Source organism: Gopherus evgoodei, chromosome 1, assembly GCF_007399415.2.
Source record: "Gopherus evgoodei ecotype Sinaloan lineage chromosome 1, rGopEvg1_v1.p, whole genome shotgun sequence".
In the NCBI taxonomy this organism is placed as follows: domain Eukaryota; kingdom Metazoa; phylum Chordata; order Testudines; family Testudinidae; genus Gopherus; species Gopherus evgoodei.
In genome coordinates this window covers 158,471,407-158,494,654 of record NC_044322.1, presented here as the reverse complement: position 1 = coordinate 158,494,654, position 23,248 = coordinate 158,471,407, and the positions used below count along the sequence as shown (strand labels likewise).

Genomic DNA, 23,248 nt, shown 5'->3' with positions numbered 1-23,248 from the left:
AATCTCAGCATAAATGTCTAATTGTTACAGTGGTTTTTGTGAACTGTTTTATATAGCCTAGAAGAGGGCCAGGCTGTACCATGGCTTTATAAAACCATTTTGTAACCTGGTTAGTACTATGTATACCAGGATTTGTAGCAGTGTACATAGCAGCTTCTACCATTTCAAGGGAACGTGTGTAACATGGTTCTAACACTGTCTTGACATGGTAAAATTATTGGGTAGGCTGGCCTAAAGCCAGCACTGTACAGCAAAGAACCATGTTTAAACATGGCTCTGGCTAGTATGTTTTGGATCGGGCTTTTGTTAGACACCATAACTTAAATTTAGGCCCAGAATATGTGCTTTAAAAAAAAATGTTTTAAAGCAAACTGTTGTTGTTTTTTTTGGTGTTTAAAAAACAGACACATGAAACACATATGAAAAGAAATATTTTTTCATGAGTGGTGGTGGTTTTTTGTTTAACCTTCAGTGAAAATATTTCTCTGATATGTTATGAAGCTTCCAAGAGCTTTGTACTAGAGCATGAAATCAGAAAATAGACTATAAACAGAAACAAGAACCACCCAGTTCAGTTTGATAGAATCATAGGGTTAAAAGGGCCACAAGGGTCGTATAGACTAATTGCCAAGATGCAGCATTTGTTGTGTCTAAACTATTCAAGATAGATGGCTATCCAGCCTCCTTTTGAAAACCTCCGAAGACCTCCCTAAGCAGTCTGTTACAGTGTCCTGCTGTTCTTACATTTAGGAAGTTTTTCATGAGATTTAATATAAATTAGTAGTTTGAACCCATTGTCTCTTATCCTATCCACTGTGGTAAGAGAGAATAACTTTTTTCTCCATATTTTTATGCCAGCCTTTCAAGTATTTGGAGACCACTATCATGTCCCCCCTTATTCTCCTCTTTTCCAAACTACACATATCCAGTTTCTTCAGCCTTTGCTTACGTGGCTTGTGTTCCATCCCTTTGATCATCTTTGTCATTCACCTCTGGATCCTTTCCAGTTTCTCCACATCCTTTCTGTACATTGGTGACCAAAATTGGACACAGGACTACAGCTGAGGCCTAACTAGAGCCAAGGAGAGCAGTACTATTACTTCCTGGGACTTGCATACTATGCCTCTGTTAATGCAACCAAAAACTGCATTTGCATTTCTGACTCATGTTGAGATTGTGATCCACCACAACTCCCAGATCCTTCTCAGCAGTGCTGCTGCCAAGCTAGTTATCTCCCATTCTGTATTTGTGCTTTTGGTTTTTCTTCCCTAAGTGTAGCACCTTACATTTGTCTTTGTTGAATTTCATTTTGTCGACTATAGCCCAGTTCTCCAATTTATCAAGACCCCTTTGAATTTTAGCTGTATGCGCCACAATATTTGCAACCCCTTTCTAGCTTTGTGTGATCTGAAAATTTGATGAGTATGCTTTCGGTACCTACATCCAGGTCATTAATAATGATGTTAAATAACAATGGACCCAGAACAGATCCCTGTGGAACCCCACTTGAGACCTCCTTCCAATTTGACATTATTCCATCAATAGTTATTAGTTACTGATCGTTTAACCAATTATGTATCCACTTAATGGTAGTTCATTGACCATCTGAAAGAAATTTAAAAAATGGGCAGCAAAATAGCAGGAAATAAACTTAATTTTTAGAATTCTTTCAGTTTACTGAGTGACGCTGGTGCTGGTAAGAGAGGTAAAGAACATGTCTTTTTGTGGTGCCAAATGCCGAGGTTGTTTCTCTGACAGATTCCCTTTGACACCAGTAGAAGTTTACCTGAGCAAGGACTGACTGAACATTGAATAAAAACCTTGGGATTTGTCTTATGATCTGTATCTTGACAGTCACTCTCTTAATACTGCGGACACATCACCAGCTGCTGGACTATTTCCACTCCTATTTTGAAATTAAGGTCACTCTGAATAGGCTATTAATGTGACTGATGATCCTGAGACTGCACCATAAATGTCTGTCTTAATCCTAACTTTATCATAATTGGTATGTGTCTACAAAATCTGCTCTGGAAGAAGAACTTTCCTTCTTAATTAAAATAAAATAAGGCTTTGGGGTGATGCATTGTATAAATATAAGCTCCTCTCCTTTTCTTCCCATATCTCACTAATTTTTATTGGTCTGAACTGAGGCAGTCGTTCTCAGCATTTTCCATCTCACAACACTCCCTCCTCCACATCTAACCAGGACATCTCGCCCCCAAAATTTAACAATACAGAGAGGGCAGAGTGGTCGCAACCCTCTGATATCTGTATTTGACATCCTCCTCCCCCCTTACCCTTCATGGATCACAAACTCCTGCTCCGATGTACTGCAAGAATGGTTCAAATGACACAAGTTTATAAAACAACAGTGTTTGTACCTTGTCTGCTACTGTTGGGTAAAAGTATATCTCCCCACAGGGACTACTCAGAGGTCCTACTTTGTTTCTAAGGTTGGTTTTATTTTCTGTTGCAGTGTGTGATCCAGTGATGGGTGACAAATGGAAAGGAGAAGGCTCTATGGTTGGTAATCGTCTGCTTGAACCATATTTAGACTGACAAGCTGCTTATACCAGAACAAAGCTACCTTGCTCAAACTTGAGTCTGAATTCCAGTGTCACATTTATAGAGCTCTTACTTTACTTGACTGAACGTAGTGCTTCTGAAGTGTGCTAGATGGATAGCCTTGGAAACTGTGGTCCCCTGTCAACCCCCAGAACAACTAGCATACAGACTGTCAGTGAAAAATGTCCTCCATGCCGCTCATAGTGCGTTAGCTATCTATCATTGTGAAGGCCTCTCTTTTGACAATGCCAACAAAACTGCCACTTGTGAATTGAACACCTGCCCATTAGTAACTAATCTGAGGTGAATCATTTCACATAGATTTCCCAACAGCCATTAGCCAGGACTTTGACTTAAGGATCAAAGATTCTATAGCCTGGTACCGATCGCTAAAGCGGCATTAACACTTTGGAGTCTATTTTCTCAAGCAGTAAGCAAATAGAATTTCATTAAAAAAAAAAGTTAGTGGGAAAACATCAATAGTGAGAAATATGTTACTTCCTCCAGTCTTAGCTTTCCAGACATAATCTCCTATTATGGGTCCTTTGTGCCATTATAGTTTATCTGTTAAGGTATTAGATTTTTGCCACATAAAATAGCTCTTCTGTTTTCACTTAATGGTAATACAGTTTGCCTTTGCATGTGTGTTCTCACTACTTCAGTTCATGACTCGTGCGGTGCGTGCGCTCCCTGTGCTTTCTGCTTGCACAGTCAGAAAAGAATATGATACTGTAAATTAACGTTACGGGTTTGTTTTGAAAGTGTTCCTTTAAAAAAAAAAAAAAAGCTGTTTGTCACAGCTTCCTGGAGCATCACCACCCTGTTTTTACAGTCTTGATGAATACAGGTCATAAACTAAAGCCTCAACTCCATAGTCTCAGTTCCTGGAAGGCAGGAAACTGGCAAGAGCAGTGCCTGCTTGCCAGGAACAGAACTAGATGAGCTTCTGGGCTCATGGTTGTAATTTCCTCTCAGTTACAGAAGGTTTATTAATGGCCTTGGGGTGGAAGACAGAGCTATATGGAAGAGATGGAGCAAACATAATTACCTGACCCACCATCTCATTCCTGCTGGAAGATGTAACACAATGACCACTCAAGTCTTGTTGAGTTAGAATGGACCCAGTCTTGTTTTCCTTAGTCTGACCATTGACACCAATGGAAGTTTGGCCTGAACGAAGGCTTCATGATTGAGTTTAATATGACTGTATTATGGTAGCACCTAGACGCCACAACTGAGAGTGGGGTCTCATTGTGGTACGCACTGCACACATGCTGTATGAGACTGTCTTTGTCCCGAAGAGCTAACAAACCTACTAGACAGCACAGACAAAAGATAGAAGAAAGGAGGTAGCATAGTCCCCATTTAACAAATAGGGAACTGTGGCACAGAGAGTCACAGCCTATAGTAAACCACGAACATTCCCAAAGGGGTTGGTTAACTTGAGTTAGCTGGCAATAAACTCAAGTTACAACAGGAGCAAAATTCTAGTCTAGCTAGGCCTTTAGTGAACTTTGGCTAGCGAGTAAGATTGATATGCCAGAATGTAAAATGCTAAGTTACACACTAGTCTTTGTTTGAGGCTACTAACAGCAGCAAACCAATAGGCTCCTAGTATTTGTTCAGCACCTGTTGTCTGCTCGGACAGTCAGTTTAATAGAGCTAATGAGTCAAATCCAGCCTTGCTGCATTCCCATTGATTTTATACGATACTACTTCTATTTACGCCAAGGCTTAATTTGGTTCGGAATTGGTATACATTCTTTTTTAATGTCACTCATGACAGAAGTGCTGAGTATTAAAGAAACAGTTTATTTATCAAAACCCTGCAGAAACATTAACAAACATTAGACTGTTTTCACCTGTAAATTACTGTACAACAGACTGAGGGTCAAAAATGAAGAGCATGTGGCTTCCTGGGCTGATACAAGTTGACTTGGGGTAATGAACTCCTAAACTTCCACCTCAGCATGAAACTTCTTGTCATGAAAAGTAGCAGACATGCCAGGTAGTGAAGGAATTGTACTTCAAGTAGTAGCTGCTCTGTCAGGATGTTCAGAAATGGGAACACAAGGTCAGGGGACAGGTGAGAAAGAGGGAAGTATCAGCACTTTTTAGGTGAAGACTTTGGTCTCTTATTCAGTTGCTAAAGAAAGAATTACTTGAGGCACTTTAGATAACTGTGTGGGGATATAAAGAATTATTTTGTTTTTAATGTATATATTCCAATTATGTTGCAGAAGCAGGAATGACCTTTTATTTAAAGATATTGTCTATTATTCAAAAAATTACAAATCTAAGACATTTAATTCCCCCACACCCAATATTAAACACATTTCTTTCTTAAAACAAAACAAAAAAAACCCAAAACACCTCATTCCACAGCTTATTTACCCATATATCATTCTTGGGGCCTGGTCCTGCAACTAGATATGTGTGAGTGGACCCTGCACCCAGCTGGGCCCCTTTGACATAAGTAAAATAGAGCTGCCATTAAAACAACAAACGTTTCCTTGGCTCTGATACTGAATCACCTTCTGAGCAAAAGAGTGGGAAACCCAGAAATTCCCCAACCAGGCACCAGTGCCTCCTGACACTCCACCAGCCAGTGAACATGAAGATCTCAGCAGCACTGCCCCAAGTCAGTGAAAGGAGGGGAAACGCTGTGCTATGTTGATCCCTGCTCATGTACTTGGACCTATATCAAATCATAACTGTTTTCCTTGGAGCGATTGTGCACACATATATTCCAGTTCAGCTGAGTGTATTCCCAGTACACTGGAACCAGAGACTTTTAGGACTTGTCTAGAGGAACAATTAGTATGTGGCAAGCTGAGGTGTTGGCCTACTGTGCATTAGCATGCCAAACGCTAACTGTCCCTGTGGACTCTGCTACCATCCACTAAAAGTTTCCAGTTCCCATTTAAAGTGGAGTAGATCAAAGTGCGCTAGGGAACTTTTAGTGTGCTTTATTAGCCGTTTTGCACTCAGAATCTTCTCACTGGTGGGAGGGGGCTCATGGCTGGGGCTTGGGGTGCGGCCTCCAGCCGGGTAGCACTTACCTCAGGCAGCTCCCAGACGGCAGCGCAGCAGGGCTAAGGCAGGCTTTCTGCCTGCCCTGGCCCCATGCTGCTCCCAGAAGGAGCCAGTGCATGCCTGCAGCCCCTGGGGAGTGGAGTGGAGAAGGGCTCTACACGCTGCCCATCTCTGTGAGCACTGCCCCCGCGGCTCCCATGGGCCACAGTTCCCCATTTCCAGCCAATGGGAATTGCGGGGGTGGTGCTTGCAGGCAGGAGCAGTATGCAGAGGCCCTTCCTCCCCCCCGGGGTCACGGGGTCGTGCTGGCTGCTTCTGGGAATGATGTGGAGCCGGGGCAGGCAGCGAGTCTGCCTTAACAGCAGCCCTGCTGCGCAGCCGGAGATCGTGATTGACTGAGAGAGTCTCCAGGATTGACCAATTGATCGCGATTGACTGAGTGGTCACCACTTGTTTAGGCTTAGTATAAATAAGTAGTTTTAGTGTTTTCTTTGATTTTCTCCCTGAAGGGATAACTTCTGTTTTTCTTGTTCCTAGGGTTGTACTCTGGTACTAGCTTTACATGTCCCCAGGTTTTAAATACTGCCCTTCATAGGAAGCTGTTACGAACGTGAACAATGTCTTCTTCATTAGACATGATGAAGAGCATATCAGGGACAAGTGCAGCATCTGCAACTCCTTGACTAGGAGAACACACAAGTCTGTTTAGGTACAAATTACCTCATGGAGAAATCCATGTGCCTGGCCTGTGATCCAGGCCCCTCTGGAGGAGGAGTACTCAGCTTTCTCAGTCCCAGAGGGGCCTGGCTCTTCAGATTCTGTCCCCTCCGCCATGAGAACTGGCTGAAGACAATAGACCTCCAGAGAGAAAAGTCATTCTTCTTCCCTGAAGCCATACTCCAAGGCTGCTATAACTCCAGCCCTTGGAAAGTAATGACTGCATCAAGATGGAAGAAGGGCTCCTTGCACTCACACAGGAACTCCAGCTGCAGCATTTCATGTGATATAGCAGGGCTTTTTGGCCTGAGGGCCACCTTTGTATGGGGAAATTGCATGCAGGGCCATGAATGTAGGGCTGGGGCAGGAGATTGGGGTGCGGGAGGGAGTGCAGGGTATGGGAGGGGATGTGGTGCGCAGGAAGGGGCTCAGGCAAGGGGTTCAGGTGCAAGAGGGATGTGGGGAGTGGCAGGGGGCTCAGGGCAGGGGGTTGCAGTGCAGGAGGGGTGTGGCAAGAGGCTCAAGCAGGGAGTTAGGGGGCTCAGGGCAGGGGGTTGAGGTGCGGGGTGACAGAGGGGTGCTGGCTCTGGCCCGGCACCACTAACCTGGAGTGGCTCTAGGGTGGCAGCGGCACACAGTGAGGCTGTCGCAGGCTCCCTGCCTGCCTGCCCTGGCCCTGCACCACTGCCAGAAGTGGCCAGCACCACGTTCCTGCGGCCCCTGGGGGAAGGAGAGGGGGCAGAGGGCACTGATGCTGTTGACCATTTAACCTGAGGTGCTGGTGGGCTTTCCTCCCAACATCCCAGTTGTGGACATTTGTGGAACAGCAATGTGGTCCTCTGTCTACACATTTGCTAAGCACTATGCCGTCAGAATAGCTTCCGTTTTACAGTCATCATTCAAGTAGACGCCAAACTCCCACCACCTGAAGGAGCAGTGCTTGGGAATCACCTGAAGTGCACAACCACTCAGAGGAAAAAAGGTTACTTCTCTGTACAGTAACTGTTGGAGATGTGGAGATATCCCATGACTCACCCTTCTTCCCTGCTCCTTCTGAGACTAATGTTGCCAAGATACCGGTGAGAAGGAACTGAGGGGAGGTTGGAGTTGCCTCCCTTTATGCCCTTGTTTGTAGGCACAAGGACACATGGGCTGGTGTGTGCACTACCCCAACAGCACTGCTGACTAAAAGTCTCTATGTCAAGAGTACTGGGTACAGTGGAAGGTATATGTGTACAACATGTCTCAAAGATAAATAGTCACTGTACAAGATAAAAAGTAATGGTTATAACTAACTTTTTTTTTGGTTGGTTGGTTGGGTTTTTTTGTTTTTTTGGAAAGTGTTTTTGAGCCAGGAATCTTTGGTGGCCCCTACCAGCCCACATAAATGAAGTTATTCTTACAACCACCATGCCAGGTGGAGAATAATTCCTCATTTAACAGAGGTGAGAAACTGAGACACGGAGAGGTTAAAGGACTCTTCCAAAGTCGCATAACAAGTCAGTTGCAAAGCTAGGAAGAGAAGCCAGGAGTTATGACTCCACTTATTGCTCTAACTTCTAAATACTCCTGCAGGTTGGAAACTGAATAGTCCACTAGGTTAGAGAATGCATGTTAATGTATGAAAATCAAATTTAAATGAAGGAAAATGACCCCTGCAACTTCCAAAGTAATTTCTGGCAGAGTTCATTGTCATTTTCCTGTTCTTTTTCAGTATGTGCCAAAGGAGCTTCTCCCAGTCTACAGGGACAGAGTTGTACCCGTTGCAGATATAATAACTCCTAATCAGTTTGAGGCTGAGTAAGTACTTGTTTCTTTTAATGCTTGGTAAATCTGGGGCTAAAAGCAGGAACAAATGAGCCCCCTTCCTCCCATTATACTTCTTAAGTTGGCTTTTGTTTGTGTTTATGGGTTTTGTTACTTTTTTTAAAAAAGTTTTTAAATGTAGCTTTTTAGTAAATCTTGGAGATTGCTTGTTTTAAAAAAAAAAGTTTAATTTCACCTTTTTAAATAATAACTCCCCAAAATATCCTATTTTCTTAAACATCTGAATTTTATTGTTACTTTTAATTGACTGTGTCCAGAGGTCACATCTGAAGCTTGTTGGAAAATATTTTTGTCTCCCACCACCTTCCCGGTGCAAAAAAATGATTTTTTTTCCAGTTTTTGATTTTTGTTTTGTTTTTTCCCCCGAATAGTCTGTCTGAAAACCGAAATAGTTGGCTTTGGAAATACCATAAGAACACCTCATGATCCCCTTCTCCTCTCTGGGCTAGGCTCCCTGATCAGTTTAAATCTCAATGATGCATCATGGTCTTACCTCTTTTTCTGAGAGAGTCCCATGTTTTTGATTCATCATGGGAGATGGAAAAATGAGTTGTGAAGTGGTGGTATTTGTGATGCAGACAATTCACTGCAACATAACTTAGACCACCCATTGGTTTCATGTACAGAGCATTTTAAATTTTAGTCAGTTGACAATAAGATATGAAATTTTATCTGTTGTATGCAAAAGACATTGAAAGACAGTCTGGTACTACATGCTATTTTATATAGTCAATGATTTGCTCAGGCCCTCTTGTAAACAAGATACCATCTATTCAGAGACTTAATCCTGGTGAGGAAAGCAAACAGTGATTGTACATAGTTTATATGCTTTTTAATCTTCTTTCTTGATTTCCAGGTTGCTCACCGGCAGAAAGATCCACACAGAAAAAGAAGCTTTAGAGGTATGTAGGTGTGTGTGTGTCCAGAAGTATGACTGCAATTTTGTAGTTTATAATTTGTGTCCTTAAAGCTTGCATATAGCCTGCCGTCTCTCCTTCTCTGTAATTTCTCTGCAAAGCTGTAGTGATTCAGGTCACACTTCATGCACAGAAAACTTTTTATAGTTAGTGTTGGAATGTTGAAGAAAATCTTTTTTAAAAGACATAAATAAAACCACAACAATGATATTAAATAGAGCACTGTGGACTTAATGCCACTGAGATGTAAGGATGGGGTGGAAGGTGAAGGAGCCGCCATATATTATAAATGATCACACTGCCAGTCATGGAGAAATGCATTAATTAAGATGAAAACCCATACTCTTCTTTCAAATGTCTGATGTGGTGTGCTAGCTGCTCCCCCTGCTGCCAGCATGAGACTACTGTGATAGCAAGACTGCAGGGCTAGCATGGCCAGCTTTCACTCTGCCAAAGGGCTTGCTAGAGAGGAAAAAGTTACCAGCAAGCTCTGCAGTGCCGCAGGGAACAGCACTGAGGAAACTGTGTGCTGGAAGAGTTGGGCTCTGGGTACTATTCTGCTGTAGGTAGCTGCGGCTGGAAGGTTCTTAACATTAACTTTTAGAGGGGCTGGGTGTTACTATCCAGAGAGCTGGGCAGCAGGATGGGGCTTGTGGTGCTCACTCCAGTAGAGCAGAGGACAAGCAGCCAGGCTGCAGTTATGGTCTTCAGACACTTCCAAACAGCAGGCACAGAGGAACCTGAACCTTGTTCTGTGAAAGCTAGCATCATGATCTGACAGTGTTAGGCCTGGTCTACACTGGGATGGGGATTGATCTAAGATACACAACTTCAACTACGAGAATAGCGTAGCTGAAGTCGATGCATCTGAGTTCGAATTGAAATTACTTCGCATCCTCGCGGCACGCTGCGGCTCCCATATCGACTTTGCTTCTGCCTCTCGCCGAGCTGGAGTTCAGCAGTCGATGGGAGGGCGATCGGGATCGATTTATCGCATCTACACTACATGCGATAAATCGATCCCTGATAGATCGATCACTACCCACCAGTCCGGCAGGTAGTGTAGACGTACCCTTAGAAGCTGCCGATTTCACAAACATCCCGTTCTACAGTAAGGATTTGTCCTTGTAGGGTTAAATCCTCTCATTCTTATGCAAGCTAAACAAACGCTGAAGTCTGCAGGGTTGGAACCCTGAAGTGTAAAACTAAGAATTTGATGTAATGTTGACTTGAGGGGCTCAGTTCTATTCTAACACATGCTTCCTTTCTGTGAATACAATTGAATCCTTCAGTAAAAGACTCTGGAATTATTTCTCCTGATTTGATTTTTCACCTTTTTTTAATGTTGATCTGAAAATTGTATTCCAGTGGTCATGCTGACGCCCAGGATAGTAGAGAACTTACAGCAGCCGTGATATTTGCAGTTTTTCCTCCAGCAAAGCCATCTGAATGTCAGTTGCTGATTTGTTTTGTTTTTTTCCCCCCCAGCAGAAAGCAGCTCAAAAAATCAGACATTCTTACTTTTATTCCTGTTTTGCATCCCCCAGTGTGCCCTATCCAGGGGATACCCCTTATGCTACTCACCACTAATTATAACAGCGTCTTTGCTATTCTCATCAATGGAATTAAGAGCCTAAGGCCTAGTCTACACTGGGGGGATCGATCTAAGTTACGCAACTTCAGCTATGTCAATAACGTAGCTGAAGTCGACATACTTAGATCTACTCACCACGGTGTCTTCACTGCGGTGAGTCGACTGCTGCTGCTCCCGCATCGACTCTGCCTGCGCCTCTTTCGGTGGTGGAGTACAGTAGTCGATGGGAGAGCACTCGGGGTCAATTTATCGCACCTGGACTAGACATACCCTGAGTAGCGTGGAGTGGTTATGCTGCTAGTCACGCTTACAAGCCATTAGTTTCAGTCTGAACGTTCCAGTCCTACACAAGAATGATGATAATATGCTACTCAGTAACTGTTTTTCAAATGAATTCTCTTCCAAGCAATGTGATTGCTGGATGCTGACCCTTATTTACTGAGCTCTTGTCTACATCAGAAAGTTGCAGCGCTGGTGAGGGAGTTACAGCGCTGCAACTTTGAAGGTGTACACATCTGCAGGGCATCACCAGCGCTGCAACTCCCTGTTTGCAGCGCTGGCCGTACTCCCGTTTTGTCTGGGTGTAGAGGATCCAGCGCTGGTGATCCAGCGCTGGTAATCCAATGTAGACACTTACCAGCGCTTTTCTTGACCTCCGTGGAACGAGGAAGCCTCTGGTAATCAAGCTGGTCTCCTTTCCCGGTTTGCTCTCTCGTTCCCGGAACCCCGAGCAAGCAGGTCTCCTTCCCTGCGGTTTGCAGGGTGGCTCCGGGAACGCGAGAGCAAACCGCGGCGAAGCTGGTCTCCTTTCCCGGTTTGCTCTCTCGTTCCCGGAGCCACCCTGCAAACCGCAGGGAAGGAGAACCGCTTGCTCGGCGGTTCGGGGAACGAGAGAGCAAACCGGGAAAGGAGACCAGCTTCGCCGCGGTTTGCTCTCGCGTTCCCGGAGCCACCCTGCAAACCGCAGGGAAGGAGAACCGCTTGCTCGGCGGTTCGGGGAACGAGAGAGCAAACCGCGGCGAAGCTGGTCTCCTTCCCCGGCTTGCTCTCTCGTTCCCGGAACCCCGAGCAAGCAGGTCTCCTTCCCTGCGGTTTGCAGGGTGGCTCCGGGAACGCGAGAGCAAGCCGCGGCGAAGCTGGTCTCCTTCCCCGGCTTGCTCTCTCGTTCCCGGAAACCCGAGCAAGCAGGTCTCCTTCCCTGCGTTTGCTGGGTGGCTCCGGGAACGCGAGAGCAAACCGCGGTGAAGCTGGTCTCCTTTCCCGGTTTGCTCTCTCGTTCCTGGAACCCCGAACAAGCAGGTCTCCTTCCCTGCGGTTTGCAGGGTGGCTCCGGGAACGCGAGAGCAAACCGCGGCGAAGCTGGTCTCCTTCCCCGGCTTGCTCTCTCGTTGCCGGAACCCCGAGCAAGCAGGTCTCCTTCCCTGCGTTTGCTGGGTGGCTCCGGGAACGCGAGAGCAAACCGCGGCGAAGCTGGTCTCCTTTCCCGGTTTGCTCTCTCGTTCCCGGAACCCCGAACAAGCAGGTCTCCTTCCCTGCGGTTTGCAGGGTGGCTCCGGGAACGCGAGAGCAAACCGCGGCGAAGCTGGTCTCCTTCCCCGGTTTGCTCTCGCGTTCCCGGAACCCCCCTTGAAGCCGCCCAACAGCGCTGCAGTGTGGCCACATCTAACACCACTTGCAGCGCTGGTTGCTGTAAGTGTGGCCACTCTGCAGCGCTGGCCCTATACAGCTGTACTAATACAGCTGTAACAACCAGCGCTGCAAAATTTTAGATGTAGACATGGCCTGATAAAAATCTCTCAAAAACAATGAAGTCTCAACCAGGGAGGCGACAATGTAGTAATAAACAAACCTTATCCATTTGAAAACCAATTTCTTGTAGGATTTTTTTTTTTCCTTCTGGCCATGTTTTTCCTCAGCTGCCTGCAGCACACAGGGTCTGTTCCACATGATCTCTTCTGTACAGCAAAGACCAAGGCTGGAATCCTGGCCCCACTCAAGTCAATGGGAATTAAGTCAACAGTAGGGCCAGGGTTTTACCTCAAGTGCAGAGCAAGTAGAGCTGGTTGGGAATTTTTTGACAAAATGTTTTTGTTTTCATTAGAAAAACCGATTAATCAAAACACACTTTTCACAGAAATGTTTCTGTTTTCATGACAATTGAGTTGGGAAGCTTTCTCAGGTCGGTGGGGAGGGAAGAGAGAGTGACCCCCAAATAACTTGTAGTTAGGGCACCCTGCTTTGAATCAGGCAGAGCAGGGACTTGAACTTGGGCCTCCCACACGTTAAGTGAGTGCCTTAACCACATGGCAATTGGCTATTCTGGAAAGCTTGGGGTGGGGAGTCTCATCACCACCCCCCTCCCCCACCCAGGCTTGAAGACAAAATGAAAACAGTTTTTGAAACCTTGAAACTTTTTCCAAAATGGAATTAATGTTACCTAGCCAGCTCTAATAGTGAGAGCAATGGCAACACTGTATAATCCCCTGACACAATTATACATGGTCTGGTGTTATTGTAGAGGTGAATAAATCATGCTAGAGTCTTAAATAAACCTGCCTTGGAATGACCATGCTAGTCAGAATTCTCTCTTCTGCACTAGAACTGCAACCTGAATGTTTAACTGTGCTGGGTCTGCCTTGTTGGGACTTCCTTTGTAGTGAAGATCTGGCCCTAAGCCAGGTAGTTGTTCACTCTTCAAAGACGGAAAAATCTTCATTCTATTACTTTGCTACATCAGTCAGATAGTCGTCCAAGTAGAGTGGAAACCCCATGCACCTAGCAATCAAGTACTGACCATTGTTAGGCAATCATGGGGTCACCATGTTATAACCTTGTATAAAAGCGTTGCACAACTGATGCCTCATGGAAAATTATGAAGGGGGTTGCTATTAGAAACAGCTCTGCCTCAGATGCAATCCACTTGCTTTCCCCTTTTAAAAGACCATTTATAAACCAGTTCTCAGAATTACTATTCCATGGTCTCTGAATTCTTGCGCACAGTGAGAGATCACAGTATGTATGTACTGGTCTGATAACATCAGTAATGCCATTGACTGGTTCCTGAGCAGGGGCATCTATTTATAGGGTACAGCCAAGTCTCTGTTGGAGAGGACTTTTCAGGTTTTTTTCACTTTTCATAATTTTTTAAATTTTGATCGAGATAGTACAAGAATATTAGAAACCCTGGTGAAACATTTAATATGGAATGAAAATGGACATGCCATCACCTCATAGATTCAATGCACCAGCACCAGTTGGTGGAGTTACTGATTTTTACCAACTCTGTGTGTGTTAGGAAGTTGACAGTTGAGAAATAACTTTGAAGCTCAGACAAGAAAGGAAGGTAATACAGAACAGAAATAAGAGAAGTAAGCCCTTATTATTCAGCCGCTCATGAGTCATAGCTAGGCTGAGAGGATTTCTTCTAGGGGAATTTATTTGTTATATCTGCTTTTTATGCTAAAATCCAGTACTGAAGCCATCCATTCTTCGTGTAATGAAAATCACTTCCACACCAGCCAATTGTAGAGTCAAAGAGAGGGATTTTGATTTCTGGTGAGAAATGCTTAGAGGGGGGAATATACCTAAAATGTTAGACACGTACACATCATCTGCAAATACAAACATGCCTTTGAAACATACGGTACCTACGTTCCAAAATGAGAAGGAGATTGAGAAACATTTACATGAGAAGCTCAGATAAATTCCCTTTATTTAAGCCTTATTAAATGTATTATTATTATTTTTCACTCTTATGATGATGGCTATATAAGTCATTCTGTCATTATAGTTCAGTGTAACAACTTCTCTAGCAACTGAGGTGTCAGAATCCTATTAACTATTACAAGACACTAGCGCTCTCACACATGTTTATGTGGATTCACTCTCCCCCATCTAATAAGATCTTAAATTGTGGAACTTTTTGTGTGTGTGTGGCGGAGGGGGGAGCACAAACCCCACATGATTAGAAGTTTCTTATTACTTACGGTTTTGCTCTCCTCTTTGGAAGCCCGTACAGTTGAACTCATGGTATAGGAAGAAGATCTGAAAATAATACAGAGAAACTTAATATATTGTAATAAGTGCATAAATGTTATAGATTTCTAAATCTAATCCTAATATTTTAAATTAGTTGTTTGAGAGGAAACTACTTAATCTTTATGAGGGTTGCAATGAAGTTTTTAAGTATTCAACAAAACTGTTCTTCAGCATTATTAATGGAGCTGTGCTCAATGACTGCTGCCATTTATCAGTAACACGTAATAACTAGTTCTTGTCATTTTGTGCCTGGGAAGGTAATGGATATGCTTCATGCTATGGGACCAGAGACAGTAGTGATCACAAGCTCAGACCTACAGGGTTCTCTGGGAAGTGACTTCCTAATTGCACTAGGGAGCCAAAGGAAAAGTAAGTCATGGTCTTGTTTTATCAAACAGCTCGCTCGATTTGTTTCTGTTGATTTAAAAATAAATCACTCCATTAAAACAGCCTGGAGTACATGGGAACAGCTCAATCATACGGATTCAGGCGCCTGCAGTGGTGGTGTGGTGGGAAGATGGAAACTTAAGATGTTTGTCAGTGAAGAAGAAAAATCGCACTGTCCTCTTGATGAAAATAGATTGTAAACAAACTGGACAGGAACAATTTGTTTCTTTCTTTCCTAATCCTTTTTTCTCCCCATGTCTCTCCCGTCTTCTGATAGCACCAAGCACTGTCTGTGCTCGGTAAATTGTTTAAATGCTCTCATATTAAAGGAGTGCTGTTGAGCAGGATGGTGAATAATCCTACTTTCTTTTTTACCTATGAGATGTAAATATAGAGATTGCATGCTGGGCTGCCAAAAGAAACAAGTTGGATTATTACTTAAGAAATACAGACCTCATGTAGAACCAATTGATGTTTCTTGGCACCACCTAAAAATTCTATTCTACTAAATGGACCATAAGCTGCTTTTTTTTAATGTAGTTGTAATCATGGGTCAGGTACAGATTGCACTGTTCTCCATTGCGGCCTGTGACTGCTCTTACATTTAAAACCGAAGTGCAACCTGGAGATACTAAATGTTCCAGCACGTAATGCTTCATCTTGGTTTAAGCAGCTTCCAGATTCACTATCCTTACCGAACCAGCTGCCAATAGGTCAAGATGGAGAAATACATGCTTGGACCTGTGCATGCTGTGGCTTGGACTCCTGTATGGAAGATGTTGGTGTTAGCCGGCTCTTCCAAATTATGTGTAGCACTCACGCTGCAGATGTGCCTCCCAAAGGGGCAAAGTTTGGAGAAAAATAGTTTGAAGAGCTGATATATAGTTTCAAATTTTTTAAGATCCTCCAAAAAAACTGCTGACTTAAAGTGTCAAGCACTACAGTAATAATTGCCCTTTAAATTTTAGTAAGTATTGTATTAATTGCAGGGAGAGGTTCTTTTTCTTAACTGTATGTCTGCCTTCCAGCTAGAGCGGATGGCACCAAGGTGACCCAGAGAATTCGAATGGAGTCTCCTAAAGTGGATGCTGATTTCGTTGGAACTGGAGACTTGTTTGCTGCGATGCTCTTGGCCTGGACCCACAAACATCCAAATAATCTTAAGGTGTGAGAGAGGATTTTCTTTTTTTTGGCAGGAAACTGCTTTAATAAACGACTTCTTTCATTTTATTATTGTTAGTCCCCAGAATATAGATACAGAATGCAGGCTAGACAATATTTGGAATACAGAATAACACTTCTTGCAAGAGTGTGAGCTATTCCACTGACCAAATTTCATCTCTGGGACTCTTAATATTATACATACTTAAAAATGTCCCATATAGATACAGTTCCCTCCTCTCTCCCCCCAGAAACCCACTAATTTTTTAGTAGTGTTGCTTGGGTGATTGCATTTCAGTGATGGCTGATGAGGTGTCTTTCTCTGCACAGTCTGTAAAAGTATTTGGGGATTCTACCAAATCAAAGATACTCTATAAATTTAAAAATATTTGGTTTTTATCATTGGTTCATAACTGATTTTTACAGTACTGGCACTTATCAGAATAAGAGTCCTGTGCGCTGATGCTTTCTTACTTATTAATTTTGGAGACTGTGTCCATAATTTGGATCCTTTTGCTCCTAGTTATTGAGAGATTCTACAGCTTTTTACACTATGCATTAAATTCAGCTGCAACTTGTATGTGCCTTATAGAGTTGAGAAAAAACAACTCATTGACTCTTGTTAACCTTCGGATCAATCAAGTTGGCCTCTGAACATTGTGGTCCAAAGCACTGTGACTAACTTGGGTGACTGGGGGCGGGGGTGGGGGAGGGAGTGGCACTGTCTGTGAAAGAAAATGTAGAATCAAATAAAGTAAAAATCTTAAATGAATCCACATGTTCCATAGAATCTCTATGGATAGTAATTCTATGCTCTAATAAAAATATAACATTAGGGATCTATTATTGACCACCTGATCAGGACAGTGATAGTGATGATGAAATGCTAAGGGAAATTAGAGAGGCTATCAAAATAAATAACTCAATAATAGTGGGGGCATTTCAATTATCCCCGTATTGACTGCGTACATGTCACCTCAGGACAAAATGCAGAGACAAAATTTCTCGATACTTTAAATGACTGCTTCTTGGAGCAGCTGGTACAGAAACCCACAAGGGGAGAGGCAACTCTAGATTTAATCCTGAGTGGAGCGCAGGAGCTGGTCCAAGAGGTAACTATAACAGGACCGCTTGCAAATAGTGACCATAATATAATAACATTTAACATCCCTGTGATGGGAAGAACATCTCAACAGCCAACACTGTGGCGTTTAATTTCATAAGGGAGAACTATGCAAAAATGAGAAGGTTAGTTAAACAGAAGTTAAAAGGTACAGTGACTAGAGTGAAATCCCAGCAAGCTGCATGGATACTTTTCAAGACACCATAATGGAGGCCCAACTTAATTGTATACCCCAAATTAAAAAACGCAGTAAAAGAACTAAAAAAGAGCCCACATGGCTTAACAATCATGTAAAAGAAGCAGTGAGAGATAAAAAGGCATCTTTTAAAAAGTGAAAGTCAAATCCTAGTGAGGTAAATAGAAAGGAGCATAAACACTGCCAAATTAAAATGTAAAAACGTAATAAGAAAAGCCAAAAAGGAGTTTGAAGAACAGCCAACCAAAATCTCAAAACATAATAACCAAATATTTTTTAAGTACATCAGAAGCAGGAAGCCTGCTAAACAACCAGTAGGGTCCCTGGACGATCAAGATACAAAAGGAGCGCTTAAAGACGATAAAGTCATTGCAGAGAAACCAAATGAATTCTTTGCTTCAGCCTTCACAGCTGAGGATGTTAAAGAGATTCCCAAACCTGAGCCGTCCTTTGTAGGTGACAAATCTGAGAAATTGTCATAGATTGAAGTGTCACTAGAGGAGGTTTTGGAATTAAGCGAACTTAACAGTAACAAGTCACCGGGACCAGATGGCATTCACCCAAGAGTTCTGAAAGAACTCAGATGTGAAATTGCAGAAGTATTAATTATTAAAATTGACAGACACATAGAAGAACATAAATTGTTAGGCAAAAGTCAACATGGTTTCTGTAAAGGGAAATCATGTCTTACTAATCTATTAGAGTTCTCTGAAGGGGTCAACAAACATGTGGACAAGGGGGATCCAGTGGACATAGTGTACTTAGATTTCCAGAAAGCCTTTGACAAGGTCCCTCACCAAAGCCTCTTACGTAAATTAAGTTGTCATGTGATAAGAGGGAAGATCCTTTCATGGATTGAGAACTGGTTAAAAGACAGGGAACAAAGGGTAGGAATAAATGGTAAATTTTCAGAATGGAGAGGGGTAACTAGTGGTGTTCTCCAAGGGTCAGTCCTAGGACCAGTCCTATTCAACTTATTCATAAATGATCTGGAGAAAGGGGTAAACAGTGAGGTGGCAAAGTTTACAGATGATACTAAACTGCTTAAGATAGTTAAGACCAAAGCAGACTGTGAAGAACTTCAAAAAGATCTCACAAAACTAAGTGATTGGGCAACAAAATGGGAAATGAAATTTAATGTGGATAAATGTAAAGTAATGCACATTAGAAAAAAATAACCCCAACTATGCGTACAATATGATGGGGGCTAATTTAGCTACAGCTAATCAGGAAAGAGATCTTGAAGTCATTGTGGATAGTTCTCTGAAGAAGTCCACATAGTGTGCAGCGGCAGTCAGAAAAGTAAACAGGATGTTAGGAATCATTAAAAAAGGGATAGAGAATAAGATGAAGAATATCTTATTGCCCTTATATAAATCCATGATACGCCCACATCTTGAATACTGCATACAGATGTGGTCTCCTCATCTCAAAAAAGATATACTGGCATTAGAAAAGGTTCAGTGAAGGGCAACTAAAATCATTACGGGTTTGGAATGGGTCCCATATGACGAGAGATTAAAGAGGCTAGGACTTTTCAGCTTGGAAAAGGAGACTAAGGGGGAATATGATAGAGGTATATAAAATCATGAGTAGTGTGGAGAAAGTGAATAAGGAAAAGTTATTTACTTGTTCCCATAATATAAGAATTAGGGGTCACTAAACGAAATTAATGGGCAGCAGGTTTAAAACAAATAAAAGGAAGTTATTCTGCACACAGCACACAATCAACCTGTGGAACTCCTTGCCTGAGAACGTTGTGAAGGCTAGGACTGTAACAGGGTTTAAAAGAGAACTAGATAAATTCATGGAGGATAAGTTCATTAATGGCTATTAGCCAGGATGGGTAAGGAATAGTGTCCCTAGCCTCTGTTTGTCAGAGGGTGGAGATGGATGGCAGGAGAGAGATCACTTGATCATTACCCGTTAGGTTCACTCCCTCTGGGGCACCTGGCATTGGCCACTGTCAGTAGACAGGATACTGGGCTGGATGGACCTTTGGTCTGACCCAATATGGCCATTTTTATGTTCTTATGATTGGAATGTTGGTAAGCCTAAACATATATGTATATTTAATTGCAGGTGGCATGTGAAAAGACTGTATCAGCTATGCAGCATGTTCTGCAAAGGACCATCAAGTGTGCAAAGGGTAATCATTTTACACTCTGTTCCTGAATTTACTCTGTTCACATCCTCATTGGAATAAACATTCTGGAAAGTTGTTTTCAGCACTAAATATGGCCTATTATTAGACTACATCCACAGAACAGAATTAGGGAATTCTAGCACCGATGTTTTTACTGCTGTGTCCTCTAACCCTAACAGTGGTAAAAATGCACTGGCCAGTTGATAATAGTGTTGCACCTGTGGTGGGACTGCATTACTATTAGAGCAAGAGTGGGAGCAGGGCCAGCTCCAGCGTTTTTGCTGCCCCAAGCGGTGGGGGAAAAAAAAAAAAGGCCGCAATTGGCACTTCTGTTGCCGCCGCTTCATTCTTCGGCAGCAATTCGGCGGTTGGTCCTTCCCTCCAAGAGGGACTGAGGGACTCGCCGCCGAGTTGCTGCTGAAGAGCTGGATGTGCTGACCCTTCCCATTGGCCGCCCCAAGCACCTGCTTGCTGCACTGGTGCCTGGAGCCGGCCCTGAGTGGGAGAATTTGAGGAAAATGCTGAGTGTCATGGACAAGAGAGCCTCACCTTTTTCCGTTTTTGGATGCACCAGCTGCCTCAGTTTCCCTTTTCTGTGTATGTTAGGACGGGGATTGATTCCTCAAATATTGAGTGGTGAATTTCTGTCTTATGCTAGCTGAATAAATTATTCTTCAAACTGTCTTCTCTTGGGAAGGGGAATTAAAAACACCAGCTGGAAGTACATAAGTAATCTTGTTCTACTGTACTGCCACACAACCTGGTCCCTGTCACCTAGAATACAAGATATTGAGCTTCCTCAAGTCCCAGTAAGATCCAAAGAGGAGTTGAGGGCCCTCAGAACTTCTCAGGAGCACTCTCTAAATAATGGTGGAGCTGCAGAAGTACCTGAGATGGGGGGATGGGGAAACAACAATGTGCTGTATACCCTCTGGTGGAGGCAATGGGCAATGGTAGCACAGTGGATGAGAAGAGAAAAAAGTAATGATGGAGACAGGACAGAAACATTATTCGTTCTTTGTGTGTGTGTTTGTTTATTATTGATGTTTCAATATCTTCTTTTAGCACATGCTGGAAAAGGAAACAAACCCAGCCCAGCCCAGCTGGAACTGAGAATGGTTCAAAGCAAAAAGGACATAGAAAACCCGGAGATAATAATAAAAGCTACTGAGTTATAAAGGCTGTATGTCTCCCAGTAACGCACAATGCATTGATGTCCTCTTTTTCTTTCCTGTAAATTGTACTGTTTGCCTTTGATCTGTGACAGAAACCTGACTTCCATGAAATAGTGCCCTGCATAGGCAGATATCCACGATCAAACATACGTGCTGGCCTTGCTTGGTTTAAGGGGGAAAAACGTGATTAGTAAAACTTACTCGCAGGTATCAAAATGGTTGTCAAATTCACTCAGCCTGTGTACCATAGGTAAGAGAATACACAGGTTCCTGCCTTGCCAAAGACTTTGGGTATGAATTTGCTGGTGGAATGACTGACTGACTGGCATATATATTGTAGCAAAGCATCTAGTGCCAATTTCACTAGCTACCTACTCCCTTAGCTGAAGGTATTTGGCAGCTTATTGTGGTATTCACTATTTCAACTGCTACAAAACTCAGTAGGGTTGAAATTGCACACAACTTCAGGCTGTGTATTGGGAGATATTTAGCATTAGATGCTCTGCAGAGGTCTTGAAGTGTAACTTCATGTTGCTAATAACTTTTCCTGTTTCTGGCCTATGAATGAATTGTGATTCCAATTTCTATAGGCGCTAATCCCTTTATTTCCAGTGACCACAAGTACCACATCACTTTGTCCCCATGTTCCACTCCAGAAAAGACCAATGTTACTAATCTAATTAGCCAGTCAGTAGCACCAAGTAGAAATTTGTAATTCTAGCTCTGGGACCAGATTTAATTCCTTTTTTATTAAGACATCAAGACAAAGCTTCTTTAAAAAAGGAAGATGATGTGGCTACCTTTTGTAAACGTAACCCTATTAGTAGTCTAATGAATAGCAAGTCACTGGGATACTGACAACATTCATTATTTGTTGAGGGCATTTTAACCTTTATGGATGGTTCAATTTAGAAGCGTCAGAGGGTGCACCTGCTTAACAAAAATGTACAACAGGTTCATCAGTAAAGCACTAAATAGTGAACAGTTGCCTACACTTGCCTGCAGACATAAGTGGAGGGGTTAGTTTGTTCATAATTCCATTCTTCAGACAGTTTCATGATCTGAATTTTACTGAATTATTTTATGCTGGCTCTGCAAAACAAAGAGCCATTTTTTTTAATGTGTGCTGCAGGATATTCGAATGTATCTAAGGCTATATACAACTGCTTATTATCATCCATGGTACCAAAGCACTTCAGTATAAAGTTCCTCCTGTTCTAGTTTTTTCCCTCCTTCCATGGAGGCAGCTGGGGAATTTTTATTGGTTAACTTTTTTGTACCAAAATCCTGTTCCCTGAAGTGCCCTCAGAATGGGTTTCTTGACAATTTCTATATTCTGGGTGCTGATTAGGCAGTGAGGATAATCCTGAGAGATGTTGATCACCTACAACTCCTCTTGACTTCAACAGGCATTGTAAGTTCTCTGCACCTCTGAGAATGAGTCCTAGTGTATATGCCCAATGTATGTATATGTCCCAATGTATATGCCCAAACCTAAAAATGCAGTCTGTGAGCTTGATTTGTTCATCCTGGGAGACACAGATACAAATTGCATCCTCTTGCAGTAGCAGGGAGCAGTTGTGCACCGAGGGAGATGCTAAAAGGAAGGCAGTTTAAGTTCCATCCTGTGTCTGAGGCTGCCCAGAATAAGCACTTGATCTGTGTGTTTCCTGGGTACTTTCCCAGAAACTTCTTTCTGGCCAGCCCTGCCCAGTTACTAAGCTGTGTCAACTGTCTAGGTCTGGGTCCCTCAGCAGTGCTTGGGTTGTAGGTAGATTGTGCTACTGCAGTCTTTGTTAATCCAACATCCAAGTAGACTTTCTGCCATTGAAGCCCCCTATTTTGTTTCTACTAGCAGAACTCAGGGAGAGAATTTACACAGGTATCGCTAATTTTAGGCCAAACAGATTTAATGTTTTTCTTTTTAATAGAGTGGAAGTTTTCCAATTTTAAGAGATGTCTTAAATCTCTCTCAGCATCTTTGAAGCAAATAACACACAAGATGCTAATACATTTTGCAATGAGTTTAAGAACTCTCAGCTTTTGCTCTAAGTGGCTAATACTTTATCATCTCCAATGCACTCCGCAATTAAAAGTTAAAAATTTGCTCTTCTGACATATGAAATACACAAAAGAACCTAGAAATTACTTAGTAAACTGGACTGTATTGCCACAATTTACAATAACCTGCACCATGAAATAACTTCCTAGCAATAATAATTCTGGTAATCTGAATAAAGCATAGAAGCCTCCTTAAGCACATGAGCTTATGGCTGATGTTCAGCATTCAAAGTCCTCAGCACTGTATTTTTAAATAGTTTAAAGCTGTTTTCCTTCGAGATAATGGCTAATTCCCATATGTT

The 23,248-nt window shown here is 42.8% G+C and overlaps 1 protein-coding gene across 4 annotated transcripts in view; it reads left to right on the top strand.

The window, feature by feature from the left end:
* PDXK (pyridoxal kinase) overlaps window positions 1-22,338 on the top strand; it is a 91,265-nt gene extending 68,927 nt beyond the window's left edge. For all 4 annotated transcript variants that reach the window (XM_030576688.1, XM_030576689.1, XM_030576696.1 and 1 more), the window contains 7 exons: window positions 2,480-2,526; window positions 8,036-8,121; window positions 9,005-9,050; window positions 14,955-15,066; window positions 16,113-16,249; window positions 19,647-19,713; window positions 20,776-22,338. In XM_030576688.1, coding sequence (XP_030432548.1) covers window positions 2,480-2,526; window positions 8,036-8,121; window positions 9,005-9,050; window positions 14,955-15,066; window positions 16,113-16,249; window positions 19,647-19,713; window positions 20,776-20,888 — 608 coding nt within the window. In that variant the 3' untranslated portion in view covers window positions 20,889-22,338. The remainder of the gene's footprint in view (window positions 1-2,479; window positions 2,527-8,035; window positions 8,122-9,004; window positions 9,051-14,954; window positions 15,067-16,112; window positions 16,250-19,646; window positions 19,714-20,775) is intronic.
* The last annotated feature ends 910 nt before the right edge of the window (window positions 22,339-23,248 follow it).